Raw genomic sequence first — 19,955 nt, forward strand, 5'->3', positions numbered from 1 at the left:
CATCCCTCTCATGCATATTGCTGTCACATCATGTCTACATGGTATATCTTCCGCCTCCCAAAAATTAGTTACAACATGGATCTATGTTGACTATGAATTTATCACTAAACATACTATAAGTTACCTCAAATTTCATCTCACTAGCCCAAATGGAAAACAAATTACGATTTTTTTCAATTTCTATATCAAGCCTTTTTCTTGGGTTAGGATCACTTTTCCAGGATACTGTTTTAGTTTTTCAATCTTATGGTTGCTTTGATTAGAATCAAGTGACATTTTTTTTTTTTACCAAAATAACATGATCTTATATTAGAATTTCTTAAAAATATACAATAATATTTTATAATAATATATTCAAAAAGTAAAAAATTATGAGTGATTAAATTAGTTCGGGTCCAATCAAGTTGAGAAAATCAAAACCTAAGATCCTATTCCATAGAGAATGAGTTAGTTTATAAAAATCAAATTTTCAATGCTAGAAAACCATATTTTAAAAAGAGAAATGCCGAGAACCGATTCTCTAAGACGCTCTTATGGTCGAGTGTGTTAAAGAGATAAGTTTTATAGAATGGTTCGGTCAGTAGTCAGGTTGGTTGAGCCTTTAAGTCAAACAAGATCCATAATCACCCCCTAAAACCCAGGCAATTCTGCTTTGGATAGGACGATGAGTGCCACCAAAAGAAAAGGGCTGGACGGAGGAACAATTTGTAGAGCTTGTTTATTACCTGTATTCTTACATCAAGGGACTAATTGTATAACAAATAAACGAAATAACTATCAATGTTTGTGTCGTACATCAATACCTACTGCAATTTGTCCCCCTCACCCAAAAACTGAAGGATCATTGATATGAAAGCACTTTTCCTCCAGTTCCATCATTCCATTTAAGCAGCCAATCTCAGAATTATATTCAGTGAACAAATTATTGGCTGTTTTGAGAATAGTCTTCTCTAGCATGAGCAACCTCCTCCTTGTTGCTCTGTCTGGGATGAATTCACCGTGGGTTTTAAATTTACATCGACCATGTCTTCCTGCTTTGTAGAAGAAAGAGATTCCATCCCTGGCAAGGCAGCAGCAATCTTACGAAACAAAGGCTGCAATTTGCATTGACAGAAAAAATTAGACACAAGAACCAACATGTGAAGGAAGATGAAGTTGAGAAACGACCATCAATTTGGGATGGATGCAGAATTCACTAATTTTCACCTTGATATTGAAGCCTGCTTTGGCACTGGTTTCTATGAACATGATTCCAAACTCACGGGACTTTGCATCTCCTTCCTCTATAGAAACTTGCCTGTTCAAGTATCAAAATGGCTCTTGTAAAAAAAACTTCAGAGTAAAATCACAATACGCCAATGACAAACACAAAGGGTAGGCCGCCTGGTAAACGATTTCATGTTCTTTGTAACTATTAATGCATGCAAAGCCAATGCCCAGACATAAATTTTAAGCCATCTTAAAACTATATTTAATTTACCTGAATTTTACAGTTTTCGGATGAAACAGAATATGTAAACACTAAAATAGAAGGTTCAAAACACTAAAACTTCCGCTTAACAAAACAGTTAAGAATTTAATTTTTTTATAAATTAAAGAATCATATAGACCAAATTAGTACTCACCTTTTTTCAACAAGATCAGTTTTGTTTCCAACCAACACAATAATAACATCACTGCCACGTTCTGTACGAACCTCCTCAACCCACTTGTTAGTGTTCAGAAATGATTGCCTGTCTGCATAAGAACAGCTTACCCAGGTTAAATAATTATAAATTTCTGTTCAATTTTTATTACTTGTGAAAAATGAGAACTAAAGCACTTCCAAATATACATGCAAACACAGTTAAGATAAAAAGAAAACAAAGGAGAACAGGCATGAGTGCAAGCAAGCACACGCACGCACAAACAGGGAGGGAAATGAATGCAATAACGACATAATGTGTCAGAAAACAAGACCCGAACAGTCACTCACACATAAGTATTAAAGAACATATTCATGCGCTACAAAACCCTTTTTTGAGTTACATGGTCAAATAATTTGGAAAAGTTATGTCATGAGAAAATAGGAAAAGATCCATAAAAAATCCTGTTAATTAGATAATGAAAGTGGTATATAAAAGAACATATAAAACTCACTAGCAACATCATATACTATAACTGCAACAGAAGAATCTCTTATGTAGCTTGGAATGAGACTTCTAAATCTTTCTTGCCCTGCAGTATCCCTGTGAAGTTAACATATACTAAGCTCAGAAATTGTAAAAATAAACAATGCCTACTAGGCATACCAGCAATGTGCACTCTAATATAATTGTTGAAAAATAAACAAACAAATATAAAAAGACTGAGCTTGTATATATGATTTGAAGAGGAATTCATCCTACCAAAGCTGCAAGCGAACAGTTCTATCTTCAAGGTACATTGTTTTTGACAAAAAGTCAATACCAATAGTTGCCTGAAATTTAGATAACAAAATATTTTGTCAGCCATCTAGCAGCAGGAAGAATAAAAATTGTGGATCCTTGACAGAACAAAAAAATATATACCAAGGAAACAAGCCTCCATGTCCATTAAAAATAAATTTATATTATGGCTAATAAACAAGACAATAATGATATTCATACACCTTCATACACACACCTACAAAGTACTTCTTCCCCTTCATTTTCTCTCTTTATTTCAGATCACATCGTCTTTCTTTTCTCTCTTCATTTTCCTAACTTTCACTAGGTGTATACACCCATGGACTGTATACCAGTCATTTTCCTAAACAAGAAGAAGCATTACAAGCAATCAGAAATCTAATAAAATAAGCCTCTTAAAAACCAACACAATGTGGATCTTGAGTGAAGACTGAAGCCCTTCTCAATGACTAAAATTCTTCCCATTCTAGCATTTTACCAACTGAAAACATGAATGGCGATCCCAGAATTGATAATGTGACAGACTTTTCAAACAAATGGTTTAATTCCAAGCCTCCACTTCAGCTTCCCCTTTAAAATTGAGAGATAAGTTTAAACACAAGAAAATCCGATAGCCACAAAATTCAGAGCACATTTATCTATCTCCTCTTGATCCTCTCCTAAATCCTAATTATCGTTGATCAAAACGTCTTAACAAATTCAAATTACATCAAAATTTACTGTGGAACTCATTTCACAGATTGATTCACGTGAGGGAAATCACATGCACATATAAAACGCATGTCGTAAATGACAGAGATCAACGGCAAATGAAAATGAAAATGAGATAGACCTGGTAGGTTGTGTCAAATTTGTCGTACATGAAGCGGGTGATGATGCTGGTTTTGCCAACGGATTGATCGCCCAAGAAAACGAGCTTGTATTTGGCGAGAGGGGACACCGTCGCCATTTCTCACCTTTTCTCCTTTCTCAGACACACACACACAACGCAGATCTGAATCTACCAAATTCTCTTCTCGCAACAAAATTCAGAAGAAAGAGAGAGAAGGAAAGGATGACCAAATTTAACGTAATGTATGGTGGAGTGCAATGCGTTTTATATATACGGGATTAGAAAACCGCCAACCACGATACCGCGTCACGCAAACTTTCTAATTTGTACCTATCAAATTATTTTATTTTATTTATGTCAATTGCCACATATCTCATATATGTACCCTCCCCCAAAATAAGGTAAGAGTAAGTTGCTTCAAAGTTGCCCCCATTTTCTTGATTCCATTTCTTTATTAAGATTATCAAGACATTCCAACCATGATCGTTATTTCAGAGAATACATGTCTTTTTTTTCTTTAAAAAACAACAACTTGATATTTACATGCCTTCATATTTCATATTATGTTATCATTTCTCATTGCCTCATTTTTTTTTCTCTCTCTTTATGCAACAGTTTCCTTTTCAAAATAAAGACCTGATTCAATTAGATTTTTTTAGTAATAATACATTGACAGAGTGCAAAATAATTTATACTTTTACGGCATAACTTTTTTCTCTTAAAAAAACTCTCACTGTTCAAGTAAAAGAACATTATTTTTATAATACTATTTTTTATATAAACATTTTATTTTTAGTTACACAAAATTTAAACACCCAATCCAACAAATAAAACTTCCAAGTTGAAAGAACTAAAATGATAATTTACTAAAAAAATAGTCAATAATATTAACTAATACAAATGTAATTAACTTAACCATGCAAAAGTCAGAATAAACCCTTATTCATCAGTAAATTCTAGTTCTCATGAACAAATTTGAATCAATTAAATTGTTCCCAACAATCCAATAATCACTGAAACGTTAAAGGGGAAATGAAAGTGGCTTCACAACCTCCAAACTCTAAACCACTCCCTCCAAATTTCTCCCCCAGTAAAGAAACACAGTCAGCAGCATCACCACAAGAACCCAACAGAGCCATTCTGTGTTGGTGTTCTTCCTCTTCATTTGGTTAGCATTGTTAACAACACTGGCCACACGATCCTCAATGCTATCCAAGTTTTCTCCTTGGGTCTCAACCAAAATAGCTATGTCAACAAAAATCTGGTCAAGCATATTCAAACTCCTCTGGATATCCATGATCACTTCCTCATGCCTAACACCCAAATCAGCATTATCAATATCCGTTTTCCCTGCTGCAGCAACCATAAACTCAACTTTGAGACTCCTCGAAATCATTTTCTCCATGAGAAACTTGTCTCTCAAGGACTGAAATCCATGCATCAACATGACCCTAAGTTTTGCCCTCAAACCATTTGTGACAGACATTCTGGTCATATCAATTTTTTTATTGGCAAATGTTATTAGGAGAATGGAATCCGTGATCTTTTTCCCTCCTTTCTTTCTTTCTTAATCACTCAACCAACCTTATTTGGGTTACTTCTATGTAGGATTCTGATAAAGTGCGATTGGTTATGTTGGATTGGTCAATAACCTCGAGCCTTGACTTGATGATCCTTGCCTTGCAAAACAAGGCAACCATGTCAGACACCATGCGGTCTCTTAGGCCACGTAGGACTTTGGCAATGTGAGTGCACTTTGTCTACTCTTCGTGCAGTTGCAAAAGGTCCAATAAGAGGTTCGCGATCTCTTCTATTTCAACCTTGATTGCTTCAACTTCTTGGAAGAACTGAGAGAGGTGGTTATGGTCTTCCGTGGGTTTGTCGAGTTTCCCTGCTTCAATGTCATGAGAGTCTTCAAGGTCGTCCTTCTCAGCCTGTTTCTTCAGTTCAGCGTAACTTTGGAACGATTTTGTCATTAAATCATTTATCTTTGCAAAATTCTGCAAAACCAACAAAACCCTGAATGCATGAATGGAATGAGAACATAAGGAATTATTGGGGTCTATGGTTTCGATCAATGTCTACCTATTAGTTAACCAAGGTTTTCAATTCAATTTACAAGAAAGAGGAAATAAAATTTGGTTACATGAAAATTGGTTGGCATCATGGAAATGTAGTTCTGGACCATATAGTATTTTTTTATGAGAAATTTTGAGATTTAAAGCTAGTAAAGCCCTTTACAATCAAGTATTTGCAAAGGATCATAGATCGAAATTCCAGGAGGTGTGAATAAATTATTAACGAATTTAAATCTAAAGATTTCAAAGTAGATGAAATTTTTGTAGCCTCTTTTTTTGAGATAAGTCTCTCTATTTTTGTGATAACTGATTTTCTCTAATCCAGAAACTTAAATATCCCATATGTTTGTATTTCTCATTTCAATAACAAAAGGGCTTATGATTCACAAAACATACTTTCGCAACTGTGTACTAAGTAAAGAAGTTTATACTCATCACTAAGTTACGATTTTATGTACGTTATTTTTCCAAAAATAAAAATAAAAATAAAAATCATGTAGAAGAATTTGCGAGTTGCCATAAATGCCAAATAGACGTACAATGCCTATAGGCCACAAGTCGCCAAATCGGTCACACTATGTAAGGTTGAAGGGGGACAAATAGTGGCCCAAATCCTTCTTAATAATCAAAGATAGATTTTAACAGGATGTTCGCGTTTCGATTTGATTTGTTATTCATCAAAAAATCATTCAAACTAAACCTATAATATGTGGTTTGATTTGGTTCGATTTTTTTTAAAATAAAATCTGAATCAAACTAAATCAAACTAATATTTTACAATTTTTATTAAATATTATTTCATTAAAATTTATATTTTTTTATCATTTCAAATAAATTATATTAAAAAATTACTAATAACAATCTATAAAATTTATTAATATGTTAAACATTTTATAATAATAATTTGTCAAACATATTTTAAAAAGTTCTCCTAAAAAAGGAAATGATATATATTATAAAAGTTTCATATTCATAACATTATAAAATATTATGAAACTCAAGTGATATACATATAAAACGCATAACACTAAAATAATATAAAGGTTAATATAAGTGTTGTTGTTTGGTTCAGTTTCAACACAAACAACAAACGGTTTTGAGAAAAAAAATCATCCAAACAAATTAAAAAAGAATCAATTTGGTTTGATTTTTCATTTTTTTTAACGATTTTCGATTTTTATTTTGGATCGGTTTGAATTTGAACATTCCTAGATTTTACAATGATTTTGACCCCCAAATAAAATAGGTAAAAATGATTGGAGGGGTGAGGGTAGAAGAATGGAGAGAGATATCCTATAATTTTTTCTGCAATAATATAAATTATTTTTAATACTTTTAAAATTAATATTTGATCATAAAATTAAATAGCAATGTTATTTCTTAGAACGAGTCATGGAACGAATCCGCACGAATCCCACATGCATTCATTTTATTGGTTACTTGTAAATTAAAAAGAAAAAAAATATTATTGCTAATTTAACAGAAACTCAAGATAAAAATTCGTGCAAGCTTTTTGAGATGCATTTCGTAACAAAGAACAATTTGGATTGTTGTTTGTTACTAAGTGTATGACAAGAAAAGCCTGCATGAAACTTTATAATACAAGAGAAAACTCAAATAAAATAAAGCGATGTAAACAAAACCATGCACCGTGTGCATATTTGGCCTCAAACATTCACAGGGTTATTATTTCTACACAACAACTGAATGTTATTAAAGTTGATAACCAGAAGGAAAGAAACAAGTCACCAACCGTCTTAACTACAGCCCTACACTGACCACAGAATCAACTTCCAGCATTAAATTTAGACAACATCACGGGTCTTATACCATTGTCTCTTTGCATCAAAATGAAGTGTCTACTCTATCCCAAGTTTACTGCAATTAGCTAAACTATCACCATGAAGTCCCTTCAAGTAGGGCAAGCACAACAAGACTCCGATGGAAGTGATAAGGTTTCAGACAAAAGCATTGTAGTTCCCAACAAATTCATCGCAATAGCTGATAGCTTCAAAGGAGAACATTCATGGTACTTCTAGAATAGGATCTTTTATAGAAGATTAGGCAGCTAAAAATTCAGTAATAATAACAATATCTAGCTACATGTCTAAATGAATTTGAATTTGCATGTCCAACCAAGTATGGTACTCCCCCTGCCCCTCTTATTTTCTCTTCCGAGCTAGTTTCCATTCTTTACTAAATTCTACCTACCACTTATGTGTATGTGCTTTCTTTTTCTTCTTTTTGTTTCTTTTTTTCTGGTTTGGTCCTGTGCAGGTTCATTGCTCCTCAAATCCCAACAGATTTTTCAATTCAAGTCCAGGAAACCACTTATAATGTTCACAAGGTATATAGACAAACTCTTTGTGACATATTTAAAGCCTTGTAAATGCAAAAAATCATTGACTTAATTCTCCCTCTGAATTGGTTTATTATCATATTTCCAAACAATCATCAGCGGGGTAGAGCACAGGAAATCGATAGCATCATAACACTGTCTATTGTCTCAATGAGTGACACTGACTGGTGTAGAACATAGTTTTATCACAGTGAGCATAAGAACCGCACATTCCTTTTCTTTGTGGTCTGTGTACGTGTCTTTTTACTTTTTTGGATATGGTAAAAAAAGTTATTCGAGATAGAAAGCACTAAACGTTAGAGACGGTTTAAGAGTCCTGAAAACAGAACAGCAGAAAACATGGGGAAACTAACCGGGTATTTCATATTTGTTTTTTTTAATATCATTTTCAATTTATATGTTTTCACTGATAATTATAAAAAATAAATGTAGCAATATTTTTATTTTATTTCTTGTTTTTAAGATCTCATGGAGGAAACAGTGAAAATGACAAAAACACTGCTTCTAGTACCATTTCCTTGAACAAAATCTAAAAACAAGAAATACAATGAAAATAAAGTTTTTTTGTAATAAAAATAAAAGAAACCAAACAGACCAGCAACTTATGTCTTAATCATATTTTGTATTATAGCTACTTTTGCTGTAACATCATTACGTACGTTGGTCACTTTTTTTTTGTAACAACAGTACCCCTTGATATCAAAGTGCGGTTACATAGGACGATTGGAAATTCAGCCTTTGATATCAAATTCTGGCAATGTGCTCAACCTTGAAAACTTCCCAGGTGGATCTGAAACATTTGAAACAATTCTAAAGTTCTGTTATGGCCTCCCTATAGACTTCAGCCCAGATAACATAGCTGCACTAAGATGTGCATCAGAGTTCCTAGAGATGACTGAAGAACTAGAAGATGGAAACCTCATTTCTAAGAGTGAAGCTTTCCTCACCTTTGTTGTGCTTTCTTCATGGAAAGACACTATCACTGTTCTGAAATCATCTGAAAACCTATCTCCATGGGCTGAAAACCTCCAAATTGTAAGAAGATGCTGTGATTCCATTGCATGGAAAGCTTCTAAAGATGAGCTCACAAGCGAGGATGCAGCACCTAATCAAGAAAGCTGGTGGTTCAACGATGTGGCCGCCTTCCGCATTGATCATTTTATGCGGATCATTTCTGCAATAAGGGCAAAGGGAACCAAACCAGAGACCATTGGTAAATGTATCATGCAATATGCCAAGAGATGGCTGCCGGGAATGGAGGTGGAGTTAGAAGGGCTAAGAGGATATGGGCATGAAAAGTGTAACCTACAGTTCAGTATTTTTAGTGGGAAGAAGAAAGAAAGCAGTGGAAACAGCAAGGAGCAAAGAACAATTATTGAAAGCCTAATAAGCATTATTCCTCCTCAGCAAGATGCAGTCTCGTGTAAGTTCATGTTGCAGTTGTTAAAGATGGCCATGATGTATTCTGTATCACCAGCTCTCACAACAGACCTTGAAAAGAGAGTGAGTTTGGTGTTGGAAGATGCTGAGGTGAGTGATCTTCTAATTCCAAGATATCAAAATGGAGATCAAGGCAAAACGGTCATGTGAGTATGTTACAATTCTCCTTTTTTTTCGCACATTGGAATTGGCATTAATGCCAAAGGTCAAATTTAACTCCACAGCCCTCTAAACCAATTTTTTTTGTTAAAAAAAAAAACCCAAGAGTTATGAAAACGACTAATGACACTAATGTCTATCTTTTGTCTTTTCTTATTCTTTTCCTTCATTAGTTGCATGACTAATTCATCTGAAGAATGCACCATGCTAGACATAGATGTAGTGCAACGAATTGTGGAATACTTCTTGATGCATGAACAACAGCAGATTCAACAGCAACAGAAGACTAGGAAATTCAATATTAGTAGGCTCTTGGATAATTACCTAGCTGAAATTGCAAGAGATCCAAATCTTTCAATTACCAAGTTCCAAGTTTTTGCTGAATTGCTACCAGAAAATACTCGATCATATGATGATGGCCTATATAGAGCCATTGACACCTACCTCAAGGTCATCATTTAAATTCTTATTTTCTTGTGATTCAGTTTCCCGTTTTAACTAAAGGCAAATAAAACAAAGTTTTGACATTCTGATATTGACATCTCTCCAGACCCAGCCTTCACTGACCGAGCATGACCGTAAAAGACTCTGCAAAATCATGAACTGTGAAAAACTCTCACTTGATGCATGCCTGCATGCTGCACAAAATGAGAGATTGCCCCTAAGAACTGTTGTCCAGGTAAAGTTTGCAATCTCTGGAATCAAACTCTTTCAGCTTCATACATTATAAATTAATAAATGACCATTAACCACAGTTTTGAGAATTTCAGATTCCACCAACAAAAAAGCTAAACTTGATGTGATGATTATATAGCAGAATTCACAATTCAGATTTAGCAGCATCCGTTCTACAAACACAGTAGCCAAATTAAACACTAGAACCAATTTAGGATAAATTATATTATTGATTATATAAATAATTGTAACTTCACAGACGTTTTACTTTTACTTTCAATAAGAAAACCCTTAAATACTAACAGAATCTATGGGTGAATGGCAGTTTTTCAACGTAAGAAGGATAATACAAATCCTCATAAGCAGAAAAATGAAAACAAAAGAGAAACACTCCCCAATGCCCAATCCCTCCCTGAAGCCACATGCCCAAGGAGAGGCCAGAAAAACAATCCTAACCCAATAGAAAATAGTTGACAGTAAACTCTACACATTATTTCCTCTATACACAAAGGTTTTTTTTTATGCGACAAAGATTGTGTTACTAACCTATAGTGATTTGGAAATAAAATTTCTCTTAAAATTGCAGTAAAACATAATTGGTTTAGAAGAGAAGTTTAAAGACCAGAAATGTTGAGACATGACAATCATCATGTGAGGAGATTCAACAGAAAGAATAAAATATTTTCCAAGTCCACTTTTAATATGAAAATTGTATTCTACAGAACAGTGTCGAGGAACTGGTTCACATAATATACATCCGATGTAAGATAGTGAGGTAGCACAAGAAATTATAGTTAAAATTACATAACATTTTTAGAGCTAATACGACCAGAGTGATGATTTGGCATAAAAGCTGCCACCTGAAATCCTGATTGAAAGTACACACAACATGCAGGTTCTATTTTCAGAGCAAGTAAAGATGAGGGCAGCAATGCATGAGAAAGAGCCAGCACAAATTGGAATCCAATCTGAACAAGAAGAAAACCAGACATCTGCAACTATGGACATTAAGGCACTCAAAGCAGAACTTGAGAATGTAAAGTCCCAAATGGTAGAACTGCAGAATGACTATTGTGAATTACAACAGGAGTATGAAAAGTTAAGCAACAAGCCAAAGAATTCATCAGGCTGGAGTTTAAATTGGCGGAAGATTAAGAACTCCTTACATACAAAACCAGCAGGAGTTGAAATTGGAGACAGACAGGATGCACCCAAGTCACCAAACACCATTCTACGTAGACTAAACCCTAGAAGAAGGCTCTCCATGTCTTAAAAGTTTTTCATTTTTGAAGTTTCAACATAAAAAGTCCTGTAATAAAAACACCTAGCTAGCCATTCTTTATATGAAGCATATAGACTAAATTTAGTTTCTTAAGATATTGTTGACTTCAAAGAGGAGTTTCTTGTAGGCTGTAGCTGCCATATACAGACAAAGACTCCCAAATGCAGCAATACAAGTATACAAGTAAACAAACCTGAAAAGAAAACGAAAATGTGACTAGATTACTGATACAAGCTCATGGACCCTAAGAATATACAGTTGATAAGACATCAACTTATAAGTTTTGCAATGAACCATAAAAGATGCAGATGAAGGGAAAACAAAATGCTCTAGAATTGCAGAAAAATGCAACTTAAGAGGAAACCATATCTGTGAGTTCAAATTGCAGGAACTATGCTGCTAATTTATAGAATTCACAATCAAATTTTAATTTAGGATGTTTGCTTACGCTGGTTTAGCAATTAACATATTCCTTCTATCAGCTAAGTACTAAGTCATTTCCCAGATAAAGATTCTTGGAATCATAGTCATACTGTTTATTATAGTGACGAGATTCTTGATGCTTATGGTAAACCGCACCCAGCCTTCAAAGCTAAACTTAAAAGTTGATGTCCTATCAACTGTACATTTTTAGGGTCCATGGGCTTGTATCAGTAATCTAGTCACATTTCCGTTTTCTTTTCAGGTAAGTTTACTTGTATACTTGTATTGCTGCATTTGGGAGTCTCTGTCTGTATATGGAAGCTACAGCCTACAAGAAACTTTTCTCTCTGAACACACTTATGCTAAACAACAAAACCGCACCCAGCCTTCAAACTTCCAAACTCAAATTCTGGGTTTTACATTATTATTACTATTCATACATGGGTAAAATGAATTTATATTAATTCAAATTCATTTTTTAAGATAAACAAGTTAATTTATCATTTCGAATGTAAAGGGTTGACACTTGACACAATTCACAGCAAAGAGTTTATAATCGAAGAGCAATTGGTCTCGCTTCCTAGAACAAGCACAGAGTGCTGCAGAATTATTGAGATAAATTTATGTCAACAGTCAATTTAGCTAAAATACCATTCCCTATGGGCATTTCTAAACAGTAGAACTATTTCTTTCTCAAACTGAGCATGGTTTTATTTTATTCTGTAGTGAGGGTTTCATCATCAAGTTAATCCCAATATATCAAAAGTTCAAAAAGAAAGAAACTAATTCATCATTTGATTTTAAATTGTGGTCACTGTTGTGATTTCATTGCAAACCTTGATATTGCAGCCAAAATTACAGACCTTTTTTTAAATCCTTATACAGCACAATCCTCATTAATCGATAAACTCCAATAGACCACTTTACCATCCTATGTTTTTATGCCCAAATGGAACTCAGAAAAAAAGAAGAGAGCCAACATGACAAGAGAATACTCAAACCCCCACAACTATACACTTAGTAGTGAGTAGTGGTCAACATATTCTCTTTCTTCTTGTCTTCTACGGTGGAACCAAAGGGGTAAGGGTTCTGAGAGAAGGAAAGTGGTTTCTTGAGGGTGACGTAGGCCTTCTTGTAATCGGGTTTTGCTACCAACGATCCCGCGTAACGCTTCTTCTTGCCCTTCATGTTCAGAGTTCGCACCTTTTCGACCTCGAACCCGTAGAAGGTTTCGAGGAAACGCTTGATTTCGACCTTGGAAGCTGAAGGAGCAGTCTTAAACGCGATTTCTTTGATGTTGTTTGAGGAAGTGCTGGCCGGCATCAGTGGCGTCATGGGAAGGTTTGTGATGTGTGCCATCAGATTTTGATTTGAACAGTGAAAACTTACTTCTTGAAGACAACCTTTCTCCGCGCTTCCTTAAACCCTGCCAACGACCAAAACAAAACCCTCTTCCTCTGCCCAGTACCTTGTTTTTGTCGCTCTCTTTGTTTTGTTTTTATTTGTTTTCTTAAAAATGTATAGAGAAGAAATTAAAGAATAAATATTTTCATAAGCTTATTTTATTTGGAAAATATATTTCTGTTTTTATTTAAATCCACACTCATCAAACATTTAAAATTCAATTATAGGATAATTTCTAATTTATTCATGAAATATTTACCGACTTTTTCTATTACAGTTTTTTTTGTTGAAAGCCAGTTGACTACCTTTAGGATAACTTTTAAATAATTGATAAAGTAAATTTAGTACAACGAAATATTGTTAATATAAAAAGATTTATATTATCAACCAATTAAACATCAAAGTCATCAATCAATTCAAATAACATGCGCCTTGCATATATATATATATATATATATATATATATATATATATATATATATATATATATATATATATATATATATATATATATATATATATATATATATATATATATATATATATATATATATACACATATATAACTATAAAAATAAGAATATAAAAATTTATAAAAACTATCAAAATTAAAAAATCTAAGTGAAGTGTTATTTCTTAGTTGCAAAAATCTTTTGTTTACCAATTCTCTTATATTATCAAACTATTTGTTATACAAAGAAATTGAATTGTAATTAATGGAAATTGTTTAATTGTAGAAAATATATATAGAAAGTTAAAATAAGTGAAAAAAACAATATGACTTATATTATTAACTTACATATTATACCAAAAAAAAAAACACTTACGTATGATTTAGTAGTATCTTTTATAATTGATTTTAGAAATTAGATAAAAATGACTTTTTTTTTTGTAAATTTTGATTGGTAATAAATAGATGCGTAAATTAATTTTCTTTTTATTTTTGTAGTGGATATGAAACACGTTTCAGTTTGTTTGCAATGTTTTTATGTCTAGTTATTCAAAACGTGAGGTCCCTAAAGATGCAAAATCTGTTTTTCAGCTCATTAAGTAATCGGAATGTAGCGTCTCTCTTAAATGTGATGAGAGTATATGTCATGTGTATCGAAACGATGTTTATCTATGACCTTTCTCATGTTCTTGAATAACGACATATGGTCCTGGTCGAAGAGAGACACCATATTGTTCTACTCAAGTAGGAATAGATAAATAAATAAAAAAAAAAACCCTAATGCTTCAGTTCATCAGAGATAAAGGATTAAACGACGATAAGTATTTTTCGATTGAATTTCATTGGTGATACAGGCATTGTCTCCTACGATATAAATTTCAAATTGAAATCCTGTTATCCACACAATGAAGAGGAGACAAATAATTGATCATTTAAAGATTCCAGAATATTCAAAAAAAAAAAAATAGCTCTGTATAACATCCTAATTCTATTGAGATCCAGAAGACATCAAGAAGAATGCTTGCCTTCTATGTTCTATCATTTACAATATGCTATATATTCTGGATAAAAAAACAAAGTAGTTTCGGGGGGAACTAATGAAATAAATTCCCCATGGTCAGATTCTATGACTCCTTCTTCTTAACCTGGTAGGGGTATTTCTGGTATATTGAAATGCTAGTGACCACTAGTGGAAGAGCCAAAAGGCAATACAATGAAGGTGTCTTTCCATCGAAAATAAACTGTAGCAATGCTGTAATGAGTAAAGCAGAAACAATGACAAACCCCTGCAAACACATTGAATGAATGCCACTGTAAGTATATTCGTACAAAACAGTAAATATGAAGAATTTTTAACCCTAATATTCCCTATGAAAGAATTTTCAAAGTCAGAATTTTCATCATGTCCGGCAACTCCTAAGCTACTCAAAGTACCATAAGTTTGTGCAGTTACTGCCTCTACTGCTCCACCGATAAGGTGCAATAATAATTTCTCTTAATCAACATTAATAATGCATGTTAGAATTTAGATTAAATCCCCCAATAGCCATGATAAAACAAATGCATGTAATATGTTTCATCCAATTAACCTCCAGATTATTATGTGAACTAGGGAAATTGTAAACTAAATAAGGACTGACTAACATCTGATCATTTTATCTGTCTCATCTGAGGAAACTGCATCCTAAAAGTAATTCAGTAATAGTTCACAAAGTTAAACTTACCTTCCGAACACCACCAGCATGGCTTGTAACTAAACCGACAAGAATTCCTCCAAGGGCATTGAAAATTACTGGGATCTACAGTAAATAAAAAAAAAATCTGTAAATTTTTAAAAGTTAATGTCAATCAAGACCTATTTATTAAAGGCAAAATTACTCTTGCATATGGATAAAAACGGCCAGAACAAGGCACTAAAAAGTTCATATTATGAATTTGCAAGTAATTATCATACTCACTATTCTCTATTGCAATTAATTACAAATTTATCATCAACTAGAATGTACGGGAATTAATCAAACCCCCGTTATATGCATGTGCTTGGCAGAGGTCAGAATATCAAAATTTGAACCTTTCAGTTTTATATATCTGTGTGTTGGCTGCATAACAACAATCTAACAGTTCTAAGAATTATATCACAGAAGTCAAACAGCAGTAAGAACATTACCAAAGTAAGAGGAGTCCAACCATAGAAAAACCCATGTTGTCTCATAGCTTCCCCATCTGGAGATTTCAAAGTACTGGCAAGCAAACATAGACTTCCAACAATAGACATTTCTATAGTCATCAAGTATGATGAGTGTTTCTTAACCTGTGATAGAAGGAATCAATAGATATATATATGTATTAATATCAATCAACCAGGGAATTATAGTTTTGAACAGAATTGAAAGTTCTGGTAACCTGAGAGGCCCATTGACACAAGGATGAAGCCAATCCAGAGAGCACTGAAGCAACTAATACAGGAATAATTCCATAAAATAAAATTTGATCAGCATTGCCAATAGCAGAACCTTTGGTAGAGCCTTCGCCAACACTTAAAAGAACTGCCGCAACTATTAACAAGAACAAGGCTCCAATTTGCTCAATCGATTGTTTTTGCCTGTACAAACCATTATCAGATGCCATGTAGTGTACAGTACATTATAGGTCCAAGGTTAGAGAAGGAAAAGAGATACTGGTGGCTAACAGTTGATTAAAATATGATTATGGATGTAATTTGTTACAAACCCCTAACCCAATATTCCTATTTACACAAATAATTAGGTCAAGTGCTATTAGTTCTAGTACAAGGTCAGAGATAACCAACTATAAGACTAATAACCTTATAACGCTAATTTCTTAACACTCCCCCTAAAGCTAGCCTTATAAACACTAAGCTTTAGTTTGTTGAAGTAGTAGAATAACACAAATAAACACAACCCATTTTAACAAAAACCCAGCAAAATAAAAGACGTTGAAAAATCCAAACACAGCAAAGAAAAGCAAAAAAAGCTGAACCCAAACAAAGCATAAAGAATTAATGCAGAAATGCATCCAGTAAGAGAAGAAGAGAAGAAAAGCCTCTCAGAAGAGTCTCCCAATAATCACCCTCTGAAACTGTTCCAGAAACACCCAAACAACAGAACAAGAAATCAACACTATCCAAAACACCTAAAGTAAAAACAGTAAGTGAAATACACCAAACCTAACAAAATATAGTTTGAAGGTTCCGGAAAACACCAAGTGCATGCCAATGACCTCAACCAAATCACAGACTGCAAGAATATAAGTAGGTTCAAAGAAAACAACCTACTCAACCACAAAATTATACCTTGGCCAGCCAAAACCACAAGAAACTGGGAGAATTCCTGCTCTTCAGAATAAATTACTTTTAGTTGAGTTTTTTATACAGAAACAACAGGTCTTGAGTGAAACCATTTGCTTAACAAACATAGATAACAATTTGGCGTATCCTCTTTCACAAACGTGAACAAAGGGGTTTGTCAAAAATAGCAGAAATATTAACAGTTGTAATTGTAGCAACATACCTCAATATGAAATATGCAAAGAGCGCGGTGAAAAATATTTTGGTCTGATTCAGCATTGAGAATGTGAGTGAATCAAGATTCTTGTAAGAAATTTGCAGCAAACTATTTTGCAATGCATATATAGCTGCAGGAAGTCCTGATGCAGTCAACGCACCAACCAAAGTCCACTCTTTATACAATTTCCTCAGACTACCATCTTTTGCCATAAAAAACACTGCACATATAACCTAAAAGGCAGATTACAGAGATAGATGAATGTTCCCAATAAAGAATAAGAAAAGTACGCTATAGTACAGGTTTTATAATAAAGCATGCCAAAACTATATAGAACAGTTCAAGAGTTACCTTTGCAAGCTCACAAGTCAAAACAGATGAAGTCACAATAACTTCACGTCTGCAGGAAGAGGGGAAAATAGGTTATAAGACACGCTTCACATGGTCATTCACAATTAGTATATCAATTTATGGTTTAATGCTTAAGGAAATGAATGACTTAAAAGATGTTAAAATTTAAAATCCACTAATCACATGGACATATTTATTTTAACCTTGGTTAAAAGAGGAAGCAGAAGTTTCATGATGATTACCATACATTACAATGCTGGTGTTAACATCATATCCATGTTGGATACACAATCAGATATGCCAGCCTGGATATGCAATTTTTTTTTTCATTTCAAATTTTTGTGCTAATATGGATGAAATTGGGATGTAAAAAGAACAGGATACAAGATAGTGGATAATGACTAATGCAGTAATGCTGACTTTTGAAACATGTGTGCCTATTTAATTTTAATTTTAGCCTTCACTAAGAATAACTATGCATAAATGCTTACATTTTAAAATTGAAGTGCTCATGTTATATTATATATTTGTGTTAATTGTCAATTTTGCACGTTATATCCTAATGGTGACGTTTCCTGAATCTCTACTTAGGAAAACTGAAGGCACACTTGCTGGCACTGGAATCATGCGTTAGGATGTAGAGGTAAATCGAAATTTTAAGAAATAGATGGCAAAACAGCCAAAACAGGAAAGGGCTATGCTTAAAACATCATTATATAACATTTTGTACTATTTAGAGTAAGAATAACTGCATGGACAACCCTACAGATATTTGTAACATTATCAGAAACTAAAATAACAAAAAAAGGATGGATTTATCTCCTCTAAAGTGAGGAAAGTGCACTTTAGAGGATAAGTGCAGTTATAACCGTTAATTACTTAATTAGAAAAGCAGCAGATAAGAATTTTAAGTTTTTAACAACTTCATAATATATGTAGCTTCACTTTATCTTCTAAAGTGCACCTGGTCACTTAAAAAGAGAGCCAAATCCAACAAGGACTCCCAGTCACTTAGACTGATCTTGACCTGAATTCCCATTTTCCGAGCATGTCTGTCTTGAATTATATAAATATGTGACATGCAAAACAAGGTGAAAATAATGCAACTCAATCTAAATGGATTTCTAGAATCCCTACTTCAGACAAAGCAATGCACCATTCCCAAGTAGGCCTTCAAACTCCATATGTCTAAGAACCAATACAAAAGGAAAGGATACATTCAAGTGCTGATTTCTCAAAGGACTTACTCTTCAATACTTTATATTTGCTCAAGTGGAATTCATCTACTGTTTAGAGAATCTTATTCTTTTCCTTTGTTTTAATTTTTTCCAGTGGGATTGTGTACCCACCATACTAGTGCCACCATTGCCGACTTCGATATAGTTAAAAATTTAGCGTAGCTTGTTCAATTATGTCAATTTCGTAAGTACTAACCAATCTTACCAACAACCACAGCATAGATCAAACGGAAAAGAGAACTAATTCATTCTGCTAACGATAATTAAACTAGCTAATCGAAAAAAAATGATGACAAAATCCCATTCCCAGTTTCATTTTACTTTAAAATTAAAAAACAGGTAATCAAGGGTTGGGCAGTTGGCGACGGTAACAACCATGTCGTGAATCGAGAAGAAAAGTATAGAATTGAAAGAATGAAGGGTAAAAAAGGATGAAGAATGAAAACCTGATGAAGCGTTTGGAGATCAAAGGTTGAGCACCGTATTGGAGAGCGAGGAGAATGGAAAAGAAGTGAATCCTTGCATTATTCATCACCTGACCCTGACTTGACTTGGGTGGTGCCGGTGGCGCCATTCAGCAGGGCTTTGATTCCTCCGATTTCGATTCTCCGATTTGACGCTCAATATAGTTACTCACTCCACGTAACGGCCGCAAACGACGACTCATACGTTTACTTGCCACCCCTGCTATTAAACGACATCGTTGCGTCCCCATTACTGGACTGGAGAGGAACAAATTCAGCACGTTTTTCATATTTAATATTTTTGCTTTTTGACTTCAAAGAAATTTGAATGAACCATCCAATTAAAAAAAAAAGTGTTACATTCAGGTAATATTATTTTTTTCCATTTTACTGGTACAAAATATTCCATAGACATTTGAAATCAAATTTAATATCAGTTGGATCAACAACTTATTAATTAAATTATATTTAGATAATACACAAATGAATAATATAATTATGAATTTTAGATATATTTTTTAATCAGAAAATATGAATTTTAGATTAAAATTTAAATTATTTGCATGAGATCACAAGTCCAAACATTATTACATTTCACACAAAAAGAAATTGTATTTTTATTATATAATAATTAAATTTTTTGCTTTTGAATGTGAGACATGAACAAGAAGTCTATCTCTATAATATTATTATTTATCCATTTATTTATCAATTTAATATATAAGTTTCATTAAGTGATAAAGCATTTATTGTTTCTCTAAATAATAATGATTAATCAGTGACATTAAAAAATGATTAATTACTCACAATCTTTAAATTTTAATTCATGTAAAATATTTCCAATACTTA

The 19,955-nt window shown here is 33.4% G+C and overlaps 4 protein-coding genes and 1 pseudogene across 5 annotated transcripts; 1 reads left to right on the top strand and 4 right to left on the bottom strand.

Annotated features, from left to right (window-relative positions):
* Positions 1-689: 689 nt before the first annotated feature.
* LOC100813513 (ras-related protein RABH1e) lies at positions 690-3,550 on the bottom strand. The gene is made up of 6 exons (XM_003531301.5): positions 3,259-3,550; positions 2,388-2,458; positions 2,140-2,228; positions 1,626-1,737; positions 1,207-1,297; positions 690-1,094 (listed from the first exon to the last, which is right to left on the bottom strand). Exons 1-6 carry the CDS (start codon positions 3,373-3,375, stop codon positions 951-953), a joined length of 624 nt encoding a protein of 207 aa, XP_003531349.1. The 5' UTR covers positions 3,376-3,550; the 3' UTR covers positions 690-950.
* Positions 3,551-4,318: 768 nt separating this feature from the next.
* LOC100784122 (syntaxin-112-like) lies at positions 4,319-5,446 on the bottom strand (annotated as a pseudogene).
* Positions 5,447-7,121: 1,675 nt separating this feature from the next.
* Positions 7,122-11,346, top strand: LOC100784652 (BTB/POZ domain-containing protein DOT3). 2 transcript variants are annotated; one of them, XM_003532776.5, is made up of 6 exons: positions 7,122-7,365; positions 7,614-7,683; positions 8,383-9,281; positions 9,468-9,744; positions 9,845-9,973; positions 10,865-11,346. In XM_003532776.5, exons 1-6 carry the CDS (start codon positions 7,238-7,240, stop codon positions 11,240-11,242), a joined length of 1,881 nt encoding a protein of 626 aa, XP_003532824.1. In that variant the 5' UTR covers positions 7,122-7,237; the 3' UTR covers positions 11,243-11,346. The 2 variants fall into 2 exon arrangements, with proteins under 2 accessions (XP_003532824.1, XP_014634427.1); XM_014778941.3 differs by having other exon boundaries at positions 7,285-7,480.
* Positions 11,347-12,467: 1,121 nt separating this feature from the next.
* LOC100786080 (50S ribosomal protein L23) lies at positions 12,468-13,157 on the bottom strand. Its single transcript, XM_003532779.5, has one exon. It carries the CDS (start codon positions 13,031-13,033, stop codon positions 12,692-12,694), a length of 342 nt encoding a protein of 113 aa, XP_003532827.1. The 5' UTR covers positions 13,034-13,157; the 3' UTR covers positions 12,468-12,691.
* A 1,179-nt stretch (positions 13,158-14,336) lies between these two features.
* On the bottom strand, positions 14,337-19,382 carry LOC100814056 (UDP-N-acetylglucosamine transporter ROCK1). The gene is made up of 7 exons (XM_003531302.5): positions 19,089-19,382; positions 17,405-17,453; positions 17,060-17,286; positions 15,933-16,131; positions 15,697-15,840; positions 15,254-15,328; positions 14,337-14,815 (listed from the first exon to the last, which is right to left on the bottom strand). The coding sequence occupies exons 1-7, from the start codon at positions 19,214-19,216 to the stop codon at positions 14,654-14,656; spliced, it is 984 nt and encodes a 327-aa protein (XP_003531350.1). The 5' UTR covers positions 19,217-19,382; the 3' UTR covers positions 14,337-14,653.
* Positions 19,383-19,955: the final 573 nt, after the last annotated feature.

The sequence above is a fragment of the Glycine max genome, chromosome 8 (genome assembly GCF_000004515.6).
Source record: "Glycine max cultivar Williams 82 chromosome 8, Glycine_max_v4.0, whole genome shotgun sequence".
Lineage (NCBI taxonomy): Eukaryota > Viridiplantae > Streptophyta > Magnoliopsida > Fabales > Fabaceae > Glycine > Glycine max.